The following is a 21524-nucleotide window of genomic DNA, read 5'->3' as shown; positions in this document are numbered from 1 at the left end:
AGATTCCAAAAAAAGAACTAGTACTTAGAGGGGTGAAATGTAGTTATGTCAGCCCCAAGCTCCCAACCTCTTCAAACACCAGAATATCAGAACCAAAGTGTCTTTATAACTTAGTCTTTACTATACTAGCTGTGTTATCAGTAGTAGTCAGCAGGCTCATCTTTCTCTCTCCCCTCATTTTCCTCAGGCTGAAGCTTCTCCTGCCCTGGCTGGAGGCCCGTATCCATGAGGGCTGTGAGGAGCCCGCTACCCACAATGCCCTGGCCAAGATCTACATCGACAGTAACAACAACCCTGAGCGCTTCCTGCGTGAGAACCCCTACTACGATAGCCGCGTGGTGGGCAAGTACTGTGAGAAGAGGGACCCCCACCTGGCCTGCGTGGCCTACGAGAGAGGACAGTGTGACCAGGAACTCATCAATGTCAGTAGCCTGTTCTTCAACTCCTCTTATAGGAAATAGTTTCATATATAATTAATTTTTTTACAGAAAGGCATTGCGTGATAAATTATCTACAATTTTAAAAAGCAATATTGGGAATACCCTACATATTAGGTTATTTCAGAATGTGAGGTGAGAGTCTGGTGGAGTAACTGTTCTCTCTGTTTCCTCTCAGGTGTGCAATGAGAACTCCCTGTTCAAGAGTCTGTCTCGCTACCTGGTACGTCGCAGGGACCCGGACCTGTGGGCCAGCGTGCTGCTGGAGACCAACCCCTTCAGAAGACCACTCATCGACCAGGTAGGACCTCATCTTTCTGTTACCCCTGTGCCAGCTCTGAACCAGGGTTGGGGGTTGATTTCCTGTTCAATTTATGAATTGTAAATTGACCTATGAGGATTTTTCAGTTAATTCATTGAATTTCAGTTCTTCTTCAATTGACTCAATTGATAGTGGAATTGGGTTGAACCCTACTGTAAACAATAAAGGAGTTTGAGGTTCATGCATCTACTCATGACCCTATCTAAATCTCTTTTTCCCTCACTGTCAGGTGGTGCAGACCGCCCTATCTGAGACCCAGGACCCAGAGGAGGTGTCAGTCACAGTCAAGGCCTTCATGACTGCAGACTTGCCCAATGAACTCATTGAGCTACTGGAGAAGATCGTACTGGATAACTCCGTCTTCAGTGAACACAGGTAACAGAGCTCTTAGTGCTCTGATACCTGTGCTCACTGTAGGCTGGGCTGTCCATTGTGTGTCTTCTCTCTCGGTCTTCGCTCCATCTTCGTCATAGTTTTCCAAATCAATCAAATCAAACTTTATTTAAAGTTTAATATCGCAACACACTTTACTGTGCATGTAAAGTAAACTTTACACATACAATTGCTGAACCTCACTACGGTGAATTATGGGATGGTGCATGATTATATGGTGTTTTTGTGTGTCGATGCTAAGGATAGTTTGTGTGTTGATCCAGAAACCTGCAAAACCTGCTGATCCTGACGGCCATAAAGGCGGACCGTACCCGTGTGATGGAGTACATCAACCGCCTGGATAATTATGACGCCCCAGACATCGCCAACATCGCCATCAGCAACGAGCTCTTCGAGGAGGCATTCGCTATCTTCAAGAAGTTTGACGTCAACACATCCGCTGTGCAGGTGAGAGATGAACCCTAACCCCCACAAACTCCATGGAGTAGTCATATCACACCTTTCTATCTCTCTTATGGCTGTCTCAATGTCAGTAGTCTTGTGTCGCTTGAGCTTCCATTCCCCCTCTCCTTACGTTCAGTATCACTGATCTGAAAGTATTGGACAGGTGAAAGATAGGGGATATCGGACAGGTGAAAGGTAGGGAGGGGATGGGGAGGTTGGGCTTTTTAACTTTTCCTGTTTATACTGAATGTATTATTACTTAAACTCTATGTATTTCAGTTTTTTTTCTTGTTTTTTGTGGCAGCCTATGGGTACATGTTTTCTAAACTTAAAAATGTAAATAGATTATGTTCTTTTAAACTTCCCCCACCAACAAAAAAATACACTTAAAAATTAAGATGGTAAAAATAAATCTAATAAAGGAAAGGTGTTGAGAAGAGGAAGCTAGTCAACATGATTGACACACACCGTCTGACTCCCTGTGATGTTGACTCCCCTGTTGTCTCTCCTCCCCAGGTTCTGATTGAGCACATTGGGAACCTGGACCGGGCCTATGAGTTCGCTGAGCGTTGCAACGAGCCGGCCGTGTGGAGCCAGCTGGCTAAGGCTCAGCTGCAGAAGGGCCTGGTCAAGGAGGCCATTGACTCCTACATCAAGGCTGACGACCCCTCTGCCTACATGGAGGTGGTACAGGCCGCTGACCAGAGTGGTAAGGATGGTGGGGCAGACCATAGCTGGGGGCAGGGTGGGATAATGAGCATTTGAATGGGTAAAATCACCCAAAGTCAGTGAATGGTCTGCAAAATTCCCAGCTGTTTTTGGTGACTTTCTGTAATCATCATTGGCTCACTGACTGACCTCAGGATCCAAGGTACTGTAACCTCCCAGCCTCTCTTTGCTGACTAATGGTTGTTCTTGTGTGTGTGTGTTAGGTAACTGGGAGGACCTCGTGAAGTTCCTTCAGATGGCCCGTAAGAAGGCCCGGGAGTCCTATGTGGAGACAGAGCTTATCTTTGCCCTGGCCAAGACCAACCGCCTGGCTGAGCTGGAGGAGTTCATCAACGGACCCAACAACGCCCACATCCAACAGGTACTGTCGACAAATCAATACAACATGTACCGTACCTAATTAACTGGCCACTGAGTATGTATTTACTAGATGACTGATAGCGGGCGCTGTTCTGAAGTCACTGTTCATTATGACACTCTCACTTTACAGCATTTCAGTAATGTTTCAAGGACAAAAAAAAGTAGTTTTAGTGGGCATTGCGACCATAAGAAGTAAAATATTCCTTTTGTTTTTAATTTTCCATTTTTGAAAAATGATTGGCTTCAGTTCATTTCATACAACACTGTGGTATGAAAAAAAGACATATTAATCGACGTAAACATGTAGCTCAACTCTCTACACTACAAAGCAACACAATGTCGATTGTATAATGTAAAGCTGGAGAAGATAATCCATTATCCCATAATGTTTTCAATGTTGCTGATCAATCAGGTGTAAAGTTACTCCCGCATGAAGCCAATACATAGACATTGCAATAGAGTCACGATCACTAAATGACTCTTAGTACAAAAGCCTAAGACTAGATTCACTCACACTAAAAAACATGGGTTCCCCGGTGGCCTTTTTTTGTACACAATATGTCATGTAGGTACTAGGCTGGCTGCTAGCTTTAACTACATTCATTGTCAATGCACAATATTTGTTCAACAGTTGAAAGGACTATTAGAAAATCCATAAGAACAGCAGTTCAATTGTACATACACACAATATACAGACATTTGCTTACATGCGTTGCTATGGTTACACAGTACCACAAGCTGTCAGGAGTGGTCTGTCTCAGATAGAAAAAGTTCATTTTGGTGCTTCCATATCAAATGTTTTCCAACATGCCTTGAGTTGTTGCTGGCTGCATCCATATGCCGCACATTGACATTGTTGACAAGTTGGCTATTTTAATGTGGGGATATAATTTTTCCCCTGAATAGCTTCCATTAATCAAAGCCCTGAAAGGAGGAGTAGGATTATGGTGGCCGGTGGCTTCAAAAACTCTTATTGGCAAAGACCTAGCGTCAGCGATCCAGGTTTTTAATACGGCGTCAGCGATCCAGGTTTTTAATACGGCGTCAGCGATCCAGGTTTTTAATACGGCGTCAGCGATCCAGGTTTTTAATACGGCGTCAGCGATCCAGGTTTTTAATACGGCGTTGCATAACAGGTACTGTTACTATAGGTCTGACTGCATACAACAGGTACTGTTACTATAGGTCTGACTGCATACAACAGGTACTGTTACTATAGGTCTAACTGCATACAACAGGTACTGTTACTATAGGTCTGACTGCATACAACAGGTAGTGTTTCTATAGATCTAACTGCATACAACAGGTACTGTTACTATAGGTCTAACTGCATACAACAGGTACTGTTACTATAGGTCTGACTGCATACAACAGGTACTGTTTCTATAGGTCTGACTGCATACAACAGGTACTGTTACTATAGGTCTAACTGCATACAACAGGTACTGTTACTATAGGTCTGACTGCATACAACAGGTACTGTTACTATAGGTCTGACTGCATACAACAGGTACTGTTACTATAGGTCTGACTGCATACAACAGGTACTGTTACTATAGGTCTGACTGCATACAACAGGTACTGTTTCTATAGGTCTGACTGCATACAACAGGTACTGTTTCTATAGGTCTGACTGCATACAACAGGTACTGTTTCTATAGGTCTGACTGCATACAACAGGTACTGTTACTATAGGTCTGACTGCATACAACAGGTAGTGTTTCTATAGGTCTGACTGCATACAACAGGTACTGTTTCTATAGGTCTGACTGCATACAACCGGTACTGTTTCTATAGGTCTGACTGCATACAACAGGTACTGTTTCTGTAGGCCTGACTGCATACAACAGGTACTGTTTCTGTAGGCCTGACTGCATACAACAGGTACTGTTTCTGTAGGCCTGACTGCATACAACAGGTACTGTTTCTGTAGGCCTGACTGCATACAACAGGTACTGTTTCTGTAGGCCTGACTGCATACAACAGGTACTGTTTCTGTAGGCCTGACTGCATACAACAGGTACTGTTTCTGTAGGCCTGACTGCATACAACAGGTACTGTTTCTGTAGGCCTGACTGCATACAACAGGTACTGTTTCTGTAGGCCTGACTGCATACAACAGGTACTGTTTCTGTAGGCCTGACTGCATACAACAGGTACTGTTTCTGTAGGCCTGACTGCATACAACAGGTACTGTTTCTGTAGGCCTGACTGCATACAACAGGTACTGTTTCTGTAGGCCTGACTGCATACAACAGGTACTGTTTCTGTAGGCCTGACTGCATACAACAGGTACTGTTTCTGTAGGCCTGACTGCATACAACAGGTACTGTTTCTGTAGGCCTGACTGCATACAACAGGTACTGTTTCTATAGGTCTGACTGCATACAACAGGTTGTTGTATTCAATGGGAAATATAAACGGTGATGTGATTTTTCGCTCCTAGTTTGTTTTCCCGAACAGCTCCTTATGTAAGATGTTGATTGACAGTCATATGATTCTCCTCACCTAAGGTCGGCGACCGCTGTTATGACGAGAAAATGTACGATGCGGCCAAGTTACTGTACAACAACGTGTCCAACTTCGGCCGCCTGGCGTCCACCCTGGTTCACCTCGGGGAGTACCAGGCGGCGGTAGACGGGGCGCGCAAGGCCAACAGCACTAGGACCTGGAAGGAGGTGTGCTTCGCTTGCGTGGATGGGAAGGAATTCCGGCTGGCCCAGATGTGTGGCCTCCACATCGTGGTGCATGCTGATGAACTGGAGGAACTCATCAACTACTACCAGGTAAGACTGATGCACGCACACACACGACCCACTCTGTCTCGATGCACCTTATCCTCCTTGTTGTAGTCAACTTGAAAAATCTTAATTTCGTCCACCTCTCTCCACACACTCGATAATCACATTTGGTGCTTTAGAACTCTTAATGCTTTTCCTTCTACAAACACACAGCCACCTTTAACCAATTTCCCCCATGTTCAGGACCGTGCTTACTTTGAGGAGCTGATCACCATGCTGGAGGCAGCCCTGGGGCTGGAGCGGGCTCACATGGGCATGTTCACTGAGCTGGCCATCCTCTACTCCAAATTCAAACCCCAGAAGATGAGGGAGCACCTGGAGCTCTTCTGGTCCAGAGTCAACATTCCAAAGGTTCTGCGGGCGGCAGAGCAGGCCCACCTGTGGGCGGAGCTGGTGTTCCTGTACGATAAGTACGAGGAGTTTGACAATGCCATCATCACTATGATGAACCACCCCACAGACGCCTGGAAGGAGGGCCAGTTCAAAGACATTATCACCAAGGTACCAGTCATTGCTGCGTAGGAACTATGACAAAGCTTGACTTAATGTGATATTGTTCAGTGTTTCTTTTTAAAGTACATTGAAACCTCTCAATACACTTACAATTATTAAACAATTTAAAATGTTAAAATTGTACATATGCATGCATATTGGCTTCTCTTCACAATACTTTCATACATGACAATCTCTCTTTCCTCTGACTGTGTAGGTGGCCAATGTGGAGCTGTATTACAAAGCAACTCAGTTCTATTTGGAGTTCAAGCCGTTGTTACTGAATGACCTGCTCATTGTGCTGTCCCCCAGACTGGACCACTCCCGTGCTGTCAACTTCTTCAGCAAGGTGAGACGAGCTCTCTGTCCCCCCCTATCTGCCAACACATGAAACTGAAGCATTGATACCTTTTATAGTAGTTACTCTAAGACTGAAACAATATGTATAGTACAGTGCACTCTGCTTAAAGTGAATGCAGTTCTAGTAATCAATGGTGTGTGTGGTCCAGGTGAAACAGCTGCCCCTGGTCAAGCCCTACCTGCGCTCAGTACAGAACCACAACAACAAGTCTGTCAATGAAGCACTTAGCAACCTCTTCATCACAGAGGAGGACTATCAGGTTTGTGGTCAATTTTTTTGTTGGTTACATTGTCAAGCAAGGATGACGGACACATTTTCCATTGAATTATTTTTTTTATGTAGGACTAGGCTTAAAGAGATACTTAAGGATTTTGTCAATGAGGCCTTTTCTATTTCCCCAGTCAGATTAACTCGTGGATACCCTTTTGTCTCTGCGTGCAGGTTGAAGTTTCTAAGTAGTGTTAGCACAACGACTTTAAGTCTAGGATAACTGCTAGCATGCTAGTAGATGCCATAGACTCCCAGTCATTGCGTTGAGGTAGTTTCACAAGCTAATATTAACTTCCTTCATAATGGATGCAGGCACATACAAATGGTATCCATGAGATGATCTGACTCTGAGGAAGTTGATAAAAGGATACTTATTATTGCCAAAGTAAGTATCCCTTTAATCTGGGTCTGGCGAACTGTCTCTATATACAGTAACATTTCTATTACCTTTACGTGAAACCAGTGTTTATTGCTTCACTGAACAACAAAGTAACTCCTTCCTCATCCTTTCTTCCCTCCGTGGTGTGGTCTCAGGCTCTGAGGACGTCTATAGATGCCTATGACAACTTCGACAACATCTCGCTGGCCCAGCGCCTGGAGAAACACGAGCTGATGGAGTTCAGGAGAATCGCTGCGTACCTCTTCAAGGGTAACAACCGCTGGAAACAGAGTGTGGAGCTCTGCAAGAAGGACAGACTCTACAAGGTAATCATTCATTCCCTTCTCCTTACCAGGGCTTGTTTCTCCTTAGACTGCCATTCACTGGGGAAAGTGCCATTGTCATTTAATGTAATTTGTTAGGAGAGAGGTGGATAATGGGAATTACTTTCTGGTAAGGTTAGTGGTTAAGATTGTTGGTGTACTTTGTTGCAAATCAGAAATTCTCAATGGGATATTAGTTATGCCTAGGTGGAATAAGTCCTATACTTTCTAAGCATTACTAGATTGCGCCACACCTGCCACTTTGTCTTGGTATCTACCTTCCCCTCTAAAGTATCAAGTCACTTTCCTGATCTTGAACCTCCTCCTCATAGTTCCCATTTTCCTCCAGGATGCCATGCAGTACGCGTCAGAGTCTAAGGACACGGAGCTGGCTGAGGAGCTGCTGGGCTGGTTCCTGATGGAGGACAAGAAGGAGTGCTTTGCCGCCTGCCTTTTCACCTGCTACGACCTGCTGAGGCCAGACGTGGTGCTGGAGACTGCCTGGAAGCACAACATCATGGACTTCTCCATGCCCTACTTCATCCAGGTCATGAGAGAGTACCTCTCCAAGGTTGGTGGCTGTTTGGACTTGGCTAGGTGGAGTGTTGAGTGGGAAAAGTGGTTTTATTCTATGTGTTCATTAAGGCATGCAACGGAAAATGACAGTTTTATTCCATTTGGTGGCTAATGAACACGACCCAGGTCTGCTTTGAGGTAGTTGGGTGAACTGTCCCCTAATCATTGATCTAGGGTCCGTTTGGAATGTCTTACCCCAAAAGGTTAGTGGCAATCAGCAGTTGAAACAACAAATGAAGTCCCCGCCCCTGTTTTGCTAAAAGCTGAGGGACGAGACTGGAGAAATGTAACCACTCTAAAATTCATAGACAGAGCAATGGACTGACAACAAAATCATAGTTTTAACCATGTTTTGAGGTTTATATGTTTACTTTGTTTACAATCATTGGAGTAAACAAGCTGATATTGTGTTCTGATGGGGTATGACAGTTGAACTAAGCTCATGAAGCATTTAAGTTATATTCTTCACAAATCAATTGGTACACATTGTTAATTTTTAAGTCCAAAAAAGGATGCAGCAACTGCTGATTTTGCCCCTTTAAGGTTAGGATTTTAGTGAAAATAATCTGATTCTAAATACCATCGTCCACTTTGACCCAAAGCCATCCAAACACACTGTGCAGTGATCTTCTGTTACACAGTCAACTGCTTTTAGCAGTGGGCCATGTTTGAAAAGCCACTTAGTCAGTAGCACAATACCTTATTTTTATATGGCAAGTTCAGTTTCTACCAGAGATTCTTCAATGATTCCATTAGAACTCAGTCCAGCAGTCTAGACTTCGCCGCACGTGTGTTGTAATAGAAATATAATTACTGAAATCAGTAGAATATTCTATTTAGAATAAATTATATGTGTGGCATGCCAGTAGACTCTAGAGGAAGACAGTTATTTATTTTGTTTTTCTATCAACTTGTCTTTTTAGTGTCTCTTCTGTTTGTCTGAGTTTGATCAAGCTAAACAAACCTCTGCTCCGATGCCTTATACTCATGCCATTAGTTTGAATTCCCCTCTTTTGTTAACCATTTTAGCTTTTTTGTTTACCCTTTCCATATCAAAGACAGTAATTGATTTATTTTAATGCGCTGACAAATTAAACTGCATCATCTGAAATTAAAATGTAATTTTAGTACAGTGCAAGTGTCTTGTTGATGCATTGTTTCAAGGTGGTGTCCCCTCTGCTTTGAAACGATCTCTAGTTCCTCTCTAGAGTCCAGTTTGTTTTCTTGTAATTGATATTAAGTGCCAAGTAAGTGGAGCTTGTCATTGGATGCTGCATGTGGGACTGCTGTGACTTGAGCATGTCTGTCTGCACACCTCAACTACAGCCATATCTATCTCTCCATCTACAGTACCAGTCAAATGTTCAGACATATACCCACTCATTCAAGGTTTTTTCTTTATTTTTACTATTTTCTACATTGACCTCAACTATGAAATAACACATGGAATTATGTAGTAACCAAAAAAGTGTTATATTTTGATTTTCTTCAAAGTAGCCACCCTTTGCCTTGATGACAGCTTTGCATTCTCTCAACCAGCTTCACCTAGAATGCTTTTCTTACAGTCTTGAAGGAGATCCCACATGCTGAGCACTTGTTGGCTGCTTTTCCTTCACTCTGCGGTCCAACTCATCCCAAACTATTGCAATTGGGTTGAGGTCGGGTGATTGTGGAGGCCAGGTCATCTGATGCAGCGCTCGATCACTCTCCTTCTTGGTCAAATAGCCCTTACACAGCCTAGAGGTGTGTTGGGTCATTGTCCTGTTGAAAAACAAATGATAGTCCCACTAAGAGGGAACCAGATGGGATTGCATATTGCTGCGGAATGCTGTGGTAGCAATGCTGGGGAAGTTTGCCTTGAATTCTAAATAAATCACTGACAGTGCCACCAGCAAAGCACCATCACACCTCCTTTCTGCTTCATGGGGGGAACCCACACATGTGGAGATCATCCGTTCACCTACTCTGCATCTCAAAGACACAGCGGTTGGAACCACAAATCTCAAATTTGGACACATCAGACCAAAGGACAGATTTCCACAGGTCTAATGGCCATTGCTTGTGTTTCTTGGCCCAAGCAAGTCTTCTTCTTATTGGTGTCCTTTTAGTAGTGTTTTCTTTACAGCAATTCGACCATGAAGGTCTGATTGACTCAGTCTCCTTTGAGCAGATGATGTTGTCTGTTACTTGAATTCTGAAGCATTTATTCGGGTTGCAATTTGAGGCTGGTAACTCTAATGAACTCATCCTCTGCAGCTGCGGTAACTGGGTCTTCCTTTCATGTGGCGGTCCTCATGAGAGCCTGTTTCATCATAGCCCTTGATGGTTTTTGCGACTGCACTTGAAGAAACTTTAAAAGTTCTTAATTGTCTGCATTGACTGACCATGTCTTAAAGTAATGATGGACTGTCATTTCTCTTATTTGAGCTGTTCTTGCCATAATATGGACTTTAGAAGGAAATAAATTCCACAGCTGTTAATTGAAATGAATTCCAGGTGACTACCTCATGAAGCTGGTTGAGAGAATGCCAAGAATGTGCAAAGCTGTCAAAGGTAATGGGGTGGCTACTTTGAAGAATCTATTTTGATTTAACACTTTGGTTACTACATGATTCCATATGTGTTACTTCATAGTTTGTCTTCCCTATTCTACAATGCAGAAAATATATTTTTTTAAATAAGAAAAACCCTTGAATGAGTAGGCGTGTCTAAATGTTTAAATAGTATTGTATATATGGATTTATAAAGCCGGGCACATTTAAGTTAGGCTATGGATTATAAACCTGATTGATTAAGTAGATTTCCTCTTTAATTTTCTTAGACAATTAGCCTAATGCAAGGGTTGTTTCCTCGTCATTGCTGCTGCCTCCACCGCATTGTTCTCAATCCCAATATGCTGGTTAACTTCGCTATTGTGCACATACAGTAGCAACACGGGGAAAGATTGTTTCAGAGCTGCAGACAGTGACCGTATCCAATGCTGGAGAAAGCGCATTTGTTATATATTATATAACCATATACAATTTCAGTATGACATGTCTTAGAGTGATGGACTGTGCCATCCCCGTGGACTCCAATGGATTAGACTACTGAGACAGGCGCGAATCAGACCGGTGTGTTGTGCGTATTAACAAATGTAAAAAATAATTTGACTGCTCGACTAAAGATATCTCGGTCGACCAACAGCCTATTGACCAAACAATTGACCAGTCGACTAAATGGGGTCAGTCCTAAGCTACATATTACAGTGCCTTCGGAAAGTATTCAGACCCCTTGACTTTTCCTAATTTTGTTACGTTAGCCTTATACCCTGACCATACAGCGAGCTTTGCAAAATAAATGTAGGTATCTGTTATTCAATTATTGCACCCACACTGCTCGTGCACGTCTGCATTGCCAAGGGCTAATTTAAAGTCAATCCTATTTCTGACGCAGATCGCGCTGCAAGTCCTGCCTCTCCCATCTCCTCATTGGTTTATAGAAGCAGGTACCCACGTGCCATCTCCTCATTGGTTATACCCACGTGGGTGATTGAAAGACGAACTGTGTTGCCGTTTTTTCGTTGTAATACTATGAAAGTTTAGATTCCAATCACCATATAAGTTCAAAGATGAAAAACCTGGAAGGAGGAGAGATGACTAGAAACGATTCGGTTGACCGTTTTATGTGTGGATTAATTGTCGGAGTAGAGGACCTTGAGCATTTCAGATAATATAACTCAATGTTTATATCCCAGGACAAATTATCTAGCAAGTGTAAGCTAACTAGCTAAATTGCCATAAATATTTAATGCTTTTCGACCTGTCCCCAAATGAATGTCATTGGTTCAAAGTTTGTTTTGATATTTTAACCTGCGTGTCATGATCGCGTTTGGTGTAGGGGAACAAAATAAATTTATGCACGATGGTGCACAGCCGGTTTGGGTTCTGTGTTATTCTAAAATGGATTAAATAAAACAATTCTCAGCAATCTTCACACAAATAGCCCATAATGACAAAGTGAAAACAGGTTTAGTCATTTTTGCAGATATATTATTTACATAAGTACTCAGACCCTTTGGTATGAGACTTGAAATTGAGCTCGGGTGCATCCTGTTTCCATTGATTATCCTTGATGTTTCTACAATGTTATTGGAGTCAATCTGTGGTAAATTCAATTGATTGGACATGATTTGGAAAGGCACACACCTGTCTGTGAGGTCCCACAGTATGTCAGAGCAAAAACAAAGCCATGAGGTCGAAGTAATTGTCGATAGAGCTCCGAGACAGGATTGTGTTGAGGCACAGATCTGGGGAAGAGTATCAAAAAATGTCTGCAGCATTGAAGGTCCCCAACAACACAGTGGCCTCCATCATTCTTAAATGGAAGAAGTTTGGAACCACCAAGACTCTTCCTAGAGCTTGCCTCCCGGCCAAACTGAGCAATGGGGGGGAGAAGGGCCTTGGTCAGGGAGGTGACCAAGAGCCCGATGGTCACTCTGACAGAGCTCTAGAGTTCCTCTGTGGAGATGGGAGAACCTTCTATAAGGACAACCATGGTTTCAACCATGGCCTGATGAAACCAAGATTGAACTGGCCTGAATACCAAGCGTCACATCTGTAGGAAACCTGGCACCATCCCCACATTGAAGCATGGTGGCAGCATCATGCTGTGGAGATGTTTTTCAGCGGCAGGGACTGGGAGTCTTGTCAGGATTGAGGGACAGATGAATAGAGCAAATCAGAGATCCTTGACGAAAACCTGCTCCAGAGCGCTCAGGACCTCAGACTGAGGTGAAGGTTCACCTTCCAACAGGACAATGACCCTAAGCACACAGCCAGGAGTCTGTAAATAAGCAAAAATGTATACACCTGTTTTTGCTTTGTCATTTTGGGGTATTGTGTGTAGATTGATCAGGGGGAAAAAATAATACATTTTAGATTAAGCTGTAATGTAACAAAATGTGGAAAAGTTCAAGGTCTGAATTCTTTCTGAAGGCACTGTACATGTATTATATGGCTCTGAATGGAACAGTAGTCCAGCAGCTCTCTAGGCCAGCCAATGGAGGATGCTAGTTCTAGCATGTCTGTCTATCAATAGAACAGGGCTAATGCAGTCTGGACTGCTCTGCTCTCAATATTTTAGTACTGCTGTACACTAGCCTACTAAATTGAAAACATTTTGCCAATTTTCATATTTGGCCAGCACAGTAGAAACTGTTTTGATTCATGTAAATGTGAAAAAGATAAGTATTGTAGTTATCTTAAACAATATTTATTAGGATGGAAAAGGATAGTTTAACAATTAAACTAGAAATATTCAGAAATGGTTCGACTTCCTTTGACAGGAGTGTTACTGTATTTTCTACAGTGTGTATATTTGGTTGCCTGTCTCTGTATGCTGTCTCAGCCTGCTCTCTCTGCACTACGGGAAACAGATTTTTATTTTCTAAGCTGCGCTTCTTGAATTCCCTTCCAGGTTAATGCAATTAAGGAAAAGGTGAAAGTCTATTCCTATATTCCATCTCTTTATTTCATTTTTGTTCATTTATCTTGAAGGACTGCAACCTCAGGAATCTGCATGAGTTTTATTTTAAGTCTGTCATCTGTTACACTATCATTTATCCAAACACCCACACACCGAGTAGTGTCCTCTCAAACGGACTCTCACCGACTGGGCAGCCAAGCACTGTAGTAGATCTATAGTTACTCAACAATGACAACCCTTAGTCTGAGGAAGACTACCAACGACGCCAGTCTGCCATTGGTTTCCAGTCCTGACCTTTCAACCCACTAAAGCACCCTTGATGCCGCAATAGTGTCTGAGAGAAAAGTTAATTTTGTAGAGTAAGTTGGAACGCCTTTTAATGAACTCTGTCTTGAGTCTCCATACTGCCGGCACATAGTTAAGACCTTTTTTCAAAAAGGACTGCAAACGAGTTGTAAGACTGCATTTAACCATAGTACTAAAACTGTGAGCCAATCAATTAAATATTGTTTGAAGAGAATGCAGTTTTTTCAAAATGTTTCAGAAATTACACATTTTGTAGTGATGACATTTAAGTAATAAGGCCTGAGGTAAATGGCCAATATACCATGGCTAAGGGCTCTTATGCACGACGCATCACGGACTGCCTGGATACAGCCCTTAGCTGTGGTATATTGGTCTTATACCACAAACCCTTGTGGTGCCTTATTGTGATTATAACCTGGTTATCAATGTAATTAAACCAGTAAATAGTACTACTTTGTCATACCCATGGTTTATGGTCTGATACCACGGCTTTCAGTCAACCAGGGCTCGAACCACCGGGTTTACAATTAAAACTGTCATGTTTGTATTGACAGTGAATTAGAAGCTGAGCAACAACAAAAAAATCAGTCGAAGTACATTTTTCACGGGCAGTAACTGGAAAGTGCATTCCTTCACGGACATTTACACTGTATCTAGGAGAGTATGTACTGTATGTTTAGTTTCTTCAGAAAGTATTCACACCCCTTGACCTTTTCCACAAATTGGGATTAAAATGGATTTAAGTCTTAACTATCTACACAATTTATTTTGAAAGATTAATGAAAAATAAAACTAATCTTGATTTAGATTAGTATTCAACCCCCTGAGTCAATACATGTTAGAATCACCCTTGGCAAAAATTACAGCTGTGAGTCTTCTTTGGTAAATCTTTCTTAAAGCTCTGGTTGATGATCATTGTCATACAGCCATTTTATGTCAAAACTGTAACCAAGCCACTTGGGAACATTCAATGTCGTCTTGGTAAGCAACTCCAGTGTATATTTGGTCTTGTGTTTTAGGTTATTAACCTTTGAAAGGTGACTTCATCTCCCATTGTCTGTTGGAAAGTAGACTGAACCAGCTTTTCCTCTAGGATTTTGCCTGTGCTTAGTTCTGTTTTCCTTTTATCCTTTTTATCCTTGCCAATGACTAGAATACCCATAACATGATGCAGCCACCTCCATGCTTTAAAATATGAAGAGTGGTACTCAGTGATGTGTGCTGTTGGATTTGCCCCAAACATAATGCTTTGTATTCAGGACAAAAAGTACATTTATTAGCATACAGGATGCATGTTTTGGAATATTTGTATTCCTTTTCACTCCATCATTTAGGTTAGTAGTGTTGAGTAACTGTAGTTGATCCATCCTGTTTTCTCCTATCACAGACATTAAACTGGAACTGTTTTAAAGTCACCATTGGCCTCATGGTGAAATCCCTGAGCGGTTTCCTACCTCTCCAGCAATTGAGTTAGGAAGGGCACCTGTATCTTTGTAGTGAGTGGGTGTACTGATACACCATCCAAAGTGTAATTAATAACTTCACCATGCTCAAAGGGATATTCAATGTCTGATTTATTTTGACCCATCTACCAATAGGTGCCCTTCTTTGCGAGGCATTGGAAAACTTCCCTAGTCTTTGTGGTTGAAATTCACTACTCGACTGAGGGACCTGAACAGATACTTGTGTGTGGGGTAATCATTAAAAAAATATTAAAAAATCTTATCCACTATTGTGAGTCCATGCAACTTTTGTGAATTGTTATGCACATTTGTACTACTGAATGTGTTTAGACTTGCAATAACAAAGGGGTTATATACTTATTGATTTTATTTGTATTGTGTGTAGATCAGTGGCACAATGTGGAAAAGGTCAAGGGGTGTGAACACTTTCTGAAGGCAATGTATGTTTGTGTGAGAAATGGGTAAAGGTACCTGCACTTTTGGAAATGTTCTCTGGTTTTAAAATATGCATGTGATAAGAGGCCATGCCATTGAGTAGCTAGGAGACATTGCTGTTGGCTGACGGGAATAAGGGTCCTTGAGTGGCTGGACTACAAATCATCCCAAGCTTTCACTCCCTCTGCGCTGTAGTACTTATGCCGCTTTCATGCACACTGTTAACCAGCTCTAACAACTACTGTAGCATGTTGCTCTTCTCCTTTCAATGAAGCATTGGCTTGTTGGGATTTTGTGGGAAGAGATTTACTGATGGTAGTTACTTACTTTCCTAACAGGAAGTATGGAGGGAATTAAACCCACTTTAAACACAGTGAAGAAAAAGGGGGTGTATTTTAATTTGCACAAAATGCATCTTGCCAACACAAGTTTTCTTCCTAACAACGTTTGGAAAGCTGTTATTTTTACTGCTATGCTTAAAACGTCACTCCCAGGATTGGAGTTAGTGGGCTGATATTGACAAGCTATAAACTAAGTATGTTAGATTTATGAGGAAGGTTGAATGGTTCTTAGATAAATCAGTGAAAATACCATTGGGTAGTTGGCATTCCTGCTTTTGTAGGCCTGATTCATACTTGATATGGGTTTGGTTTTCTACATACATAGCAATGTATATCTGAAAACTTCAAGTACAGATTGGTGGCTGAATGGAGGGACCAAAGTCAATGGAGTCTTTCTCCAGTCACGCATATCTTAATGCTCATTTTTCTTCACTAGTTTTAAATGTATGTCGAAGAGGCAGCTCACAGCAGCCTTGTATGTGTTAAATAAAAATCACTTTAAATGTACACACTTTACACACCGGGAACTGTCCTGTCCATCAATCACTTAACATTTAATTGAACTACTAAATGAAAGAAGACTTTCCAGCAAATCAAATTTATTTATATAGCCCTTCGTACATCAGCTGATATCTCAAAGTGCTGTACAGAAACCCAGCCTAAAACCCCAAACAGCAAGCAATGCAGGTGTAGAAGCACGGTGGCTAGGAAAAACTCCCTAGAAAGGCCAAAACCTAGGAAGAAACCTAGAGAGGAACCAGGCTATGTGGGGTGGCCAGTCCTCTTCTGGCTGTGCCGGGTGGAGATTATAACAGAACATGGCCAAGATGTTCAAATCTTCATAAATGATCAGCATGTTAGAATAATAAGGCAGAACAGTTGAAACTGGAGCAGCAGCACGGCCAGGTGGACAGCAAGGAGTCATGTCAGGTAATCCTGGGGCATGGTCCTAGGGCTCAGGTCCTCCGAGAGAGAGAAGGAGAGAATTAGAGAACGCACACTTAGATTCACACAGGACACCGAATAGGACAGGAGAAGTACTCCAGATATAACAAACTGACCCTAGCCCCCCGACACACAAACTACTGCAGCATAAATACTGGAGGCTGAGACAGGAGGGGTCAGGAGACACTGTGGACCCATCCGAGGACACCCCCGGACCGGGCCAAACAGGAAGGATATAACCCCACCCACTTTGCCAAAGCACAGCCCCCACACCACGAGAGGGATATCTTCAACCACCAACTTACCATCCTGAGACAGGGCCGAGTATAGCCCACAAAGATCTCCGCCATGGCACAACCCAAGGGGGGGCGCCAACCCAGACAGGATGACCACATCAGTGAATCAACCCACTCAGGTGACGCACCCCTTCCAGGGACGGCATGAGAGAGCCCCAGTAAGCCAGTGACTCAGCCCCTGTAATAGGGTTAGAGGCAGAGAATCCCAGTGGAAAGAGGGGAACCGGCCAGGCAGAGACAGCAAGGGCGGTTCGTTGCTCCAGAGCCTTTCCGTTCACCTTCCCACTCCTGGGCCAGACTACACTCAATCATATGACCCACTGAAGAGATGAGTCTTCAGTAAAGACTTAAAGGTTGAGACCGAGTTTGCATCTCTGACATGGGTAGGCAGACCGTTCCATAAAAATGGAGCTCTATAGGAGAAAGCCCTGCCTCCAGCACATCTAGTCTTCTAAGGCCTGCCTGCTTGTAGCTGTGTTTCATTGTGTTCTTTTTGACCTTTATTCCAGGTGGACAAGCTGGAGACCTCCGAGTCCCTACGGAAAGAGGAGGAGCAGGCGACAGAGACCCAACCCATAGTCTATGGTAAGTACCTCGCGCATCATTTACTACCAGTGTTGGGGGTACCGTGTTACAAAAGTATCAACTCAAATTTGATTGGTCACATACACATGGTAATGCGAGGGTAGCGAAATGCTTGTGCTTCTAGTTCCGACAGTGCAGTAATATCTAACAAATTCACAACGACTACCGTAAAAGGATGACTAAGAATATGTACATATAAATATGGATGAGCGATGGCCGTGTGGCATAGGCAAGATGCAGTATATACATATGAGATGAGTTATGTAGGCATTATTAAAGTGCCGTTATTTAAAGCTGGTCTGCACATGCACTGAGGACGCGGCTAGGGATACCGACCTCATTCTGCCATCAATCCTCTGGTTATGGAAGGTTTTAATAGTCAGTGGATACAACATCACCAATGCACTTGCTAATAAACTCGCTCAGTCAGCGTCAATGTTATTGTCTGAGGCTACCCGGAACATATCCCAGTCCATGTGATCGAAGCATGGAATCCGATTGGTCGGACCAGCATTGGCTTGACCTGAGCACGGTTGTTTCCTGTTTTAGTTTCTGTCTATATGCTGGGAGCAACACAATGGAGTTATGGTCAGATTTGCATCACGGAAGTTAGAGGAGCAATGGTCCAGAATACGACCAGCCAGTGTCGTGCATTCGATATGCTGATAGAATTGACTAAACCCAGCTACAATAAATGCAGCCTCAGGATATGGTGTCCAGTGAAGTTCTTTCAGGGCCGTCGAGTTATCTGCTTGGAAGGGGATATACATGGCTGTGACTAATTGAAGAGAATTCTCTTGGTAGATAATGCGGTCGGCATTTGATTGTAAGGAATTCTAAGTCAGGTGATTACGTAATCAATTAAAGTAACACGTAACCTTTACAGAATCTTCTCTCTACTGGGCGTGTTTCCATGATTCAATCTCAACTTATTTAGTTCTCGAGTGGAGAAAGGTTGTTTGGCAGCAGCAGCCCATAGAAATGTATAGAGGGTGCACCTGTAATCTTTGCCATTGATCGGTTCTGTGAAAGCAAAGCCCCATAGAGGGCTTTTCCGTGTAGTGGTAAGTGTGTCCTCTACATCTCTATGGGGCCGTGTAAGTGCAGTCTATAACCAGAAAAGAGTCAATCTGTACAGTCGTATTTTAAAGTAACATTAACTGATCAACACACTTGAACGGAGACCATGTACAGCTGTTCACACTGACTCCTCATTACCTAGCCTTTTGTACAGCAAGTAGTAAAGTTTTGACTCAAAGACAAAAAGTAAATGGTAATGAGAAATGTATAAAATGTCATGTACATTTTTTGGGGGGTGTTTATTGGTGACATGCATATGTGTATAGGGCTGTCTCGGAATCACAATTTTGAGATTCGTGTCAAAACGCTGGTATTTCTCCTCCTAACAGGTCCTGATCGTTTAAAATGCTGAGCCAACATGTTTTCAGCATTATTTTTCTGTCCATAACTGATCAAAACTCACTTCCTTGTCCCTCTGCAGCAGAAAGGCGATAGTCAAGTGAACAACACATTTAAGCTTCCTTGTGGTCCAGTGGTTAGTATGTCTGACTTAGACATATGCCAGAGTCAAAATTGGTTTGAATCTGGCCCACTGCCCTTTGACTCGATCTCTCCAGTCTCTAAAAAAACTGAAAAAAGATTAAAGGAGAATTGCCCCACTCCTTCCTTGGCACTCTGGAATGTTGACAGAGTTGCACTGTGTCTTGTACGCCATGCTAAAACTATTTTGTGAATGAGTAAACAAATCAAATCTGAATAGATTCTAATCTAATACATGTGTAACTCTCCTCCAGGCACACCCCAGCTGATGCTGACTGCTGGCCCCAGTGTGCCCGTACCCCCCCAGCAGGCCTACGGCTATGGTTACCAGGCCCCTGCGGGCTATCCCCAGGCCCCTCAGGCACAGCCAGGCTTCGGCTACAGCATGTGAAGGCCCTTCTGGTCCGGAGCAACCCTGGAGCCCATCCTTCATCCCCCCACTCAGCTCAGTCCTTCACCAGCCATTACTATCTTCTACTCACAACATACAGGGGATTCCAACAAGCAGTTATTACTCTGTTTTAATTATCGTTTTCCTTTTTGTCATGAAGGACTCAATTTAATTTCCATTGTCAAAGAAAAGGATTGGATGACAAGGATTTTTTTCCCCCACATTCCATTATATTTACTAATGTAATTTGTCCATTTTTATGTACAATGAGGGGGCTTGTGGGAAGAGCGAGTCCTTAATAAAGGTTGTTGTGAAGCATCTGATTTGCACTCTGTAGTGAGAAGAAACTCATGTAGATGTGTGAGCATCTTGTTCTGTCAGTCTGTAAAATGCATTTAATTATTGTATATTCAGAAACTAAAGTTACAATGTTCTATATTTGAACACGACTGCCGCTTCCATGAACCACAAACCAACTAGAAACACTACGTACAATACCAGTAATGACCTACACAGGGTTGAAGGGGTTGTGTAGCTCTCGAGAGAAGAAAATTGATTTTAAAATGCATACAGACATGATTTCCATCCTTCCCATTCCAAGCATCTGCACGTTCTCCAGTCAGACCGTGCGGTGTAGAGATGAACTCTGCTGCGTGTCACAAACCTTTCCTCGTGCTGTAAAGAGTGCTCTTGTGTGGGACCATTCCATTTAGGAGGGATTTATTACTAGCATTAAAGAAGCCCTGTTCTTCAGTTCAGTTAGACCTATGTGTTTTACTAACTAACCACACCTTGCACCCTGCTCCAGGTCACTGTTCTGGAGTGTACAGAAGAGAGAATATAAAACATAATAGCCTCTGTCCTGCCAGGTTTGTTTTCTTTCTTTGCCTATGTCCAAAATGGCACCCTACTCCCTATATACTGAACTACTTTTGACCAGGGCCCATAGGGGTTTTGCACTATGTAGGGAATAGGGTGCCATTTGGGACACGACTTATCAGTTTGCCCTCTGATCTAATTAATCACAGGACTGTGGTAATTTGGTGTTTTTATCGAAGGCTTGCGTGTATACAAAGACATTAATCTACCCTATACTCTCTAAAAACAAATGACTTTAGATTTAACAGTGCAATTAAATACATTGTGCAGAATCTCTGGATCATGATGAATGAAATGGCAGTTTTCTTTTCCACATAAAATAAAGGCTTGTTTGTCAAGAAAAGTCGGGTCAAGTCTCGTTCCCTTCTGAACTTTTTTGTCAGACTAACACACATCGACCGTTCGCAGTAGATCATGTGCTGGGTGTCAATGATTGGTGACGACTCAATATTTAGAATATATGCGGCCATCCGCTGTGCACGGTCAACATTTGATGGTCTCTTACATCTTATGAACCTTCTCATCAAGGCATCCTGTAAGGAAAATTCATATCACTCCATATGTACAATACAGTACGTTTTAACTACAAGCCAGTGTTCAGATTGGTTTGGGGTAGTTCAAGCTCAGCCAAAGTTAACTGTATGCCTATTGGGTCAGTATCAGTTACTGCTAGAATGCCAGTCTATTGACAGATGTTCAAAAGTAACCTATTCTATTAGGGGATAAGAGTACCGCAGTATGAGTCATAACCTAGCGGTCAATCAGGAACATGGTTCCAATTGTTTTTCCACAGGGGATTTTAGAAACACTTATGGGCTAAGTTTCATGTAGACTTAGCCTGGGGTGACAAGTGTAAATCTCTAGGACAAGGTAACTTATCAATATCCCCCAAAATGAAACTGATCTGGACGAGACCGCCGAATCGAGGCATTAACTATAATGAATCAATGTCTTAGTTCAGAATTGTACA

General features: G+C 42.7%; 1 protein-coding gene across 2 annotated transcripts in view; it reads left to right on the top strand.

Annotated features, from left to right (window-relative positions):
- Window positions 1-20897, top strand: part of LOC112257850 (clathrin heavy chain 1) — a 64850-nt gene extending 43953 nt beyond the window's left edge. For both annotated transcript variants that reach the window (XM_042326828.1, XM_042326827.1), the window contains 14 exons: window positions 188-422; window positions 616-738; window positions 989-1134; window positions 1416-1599; window positions 2113-2305; window positions 2529-2686; window positions 5199-5471; window positions 5670-5987; window positions 6196-6327; window positions 6488-6598; window positions 7144-7314; window positions 7661-7882; window positions 17649-17724; window positions 19539-20897. In XM_042326828.1, the coding sequence (XP_042182762.1) occupies window positions 188-422; window positions 616-738; window positions 989-1134; window positions 1416-1599; window positions 2113-2305; window positions 2529-2686; window positions 5199-5471; window positions 5670-5987; window positions 6196-6327; window positions 6488-6598; window positions 7144-7314; window positions 7661-7882; window positions 17649-17724; window positions 19539-19675 (2479 nt within the window). In that variant the 3' untranslated portion in view covers window positions 19676-20897. The remainder of the gene's footprint in view (window positions 1-187; window positions 423-615; window positions 739-988; window positions 1135-1415; window positions 1600-2112; window positions 2306-2528; window positions 2687-5198; window positions 5472-5669; window positions 5988-6195; window positions 6328-6487; window positions 6599-7143; window positions 7315-7660; window positions 7883-17648; window positions 17725-19538) is intronic.
- The last annotated feature ends 627 nt before the right edge of the window (window positions 20898-21524 follow it).

The sequence above is a fragment of the Oncorhynchus tshawytscha genome, linkage group LG09 (assembly GCF_018296145.1).
Source record: "Oncorhynchus tshawytscha isolate Ot180627B linkage group LG09, Otsh_v2.0, whole genome shotgun sequence".
In the NCBI taxonomy this organism is placed as follows: domain Eukaryota; kingdom Metazoa; phylum Chordata; class Actinopteri; order Salmoniformes; family Salmonidae; genus Oncorhynchus; species Oncorhynchus tshawytscha.
This window is presented reverse-complemented; position numbering and strand designations above follow the sequence as displayed.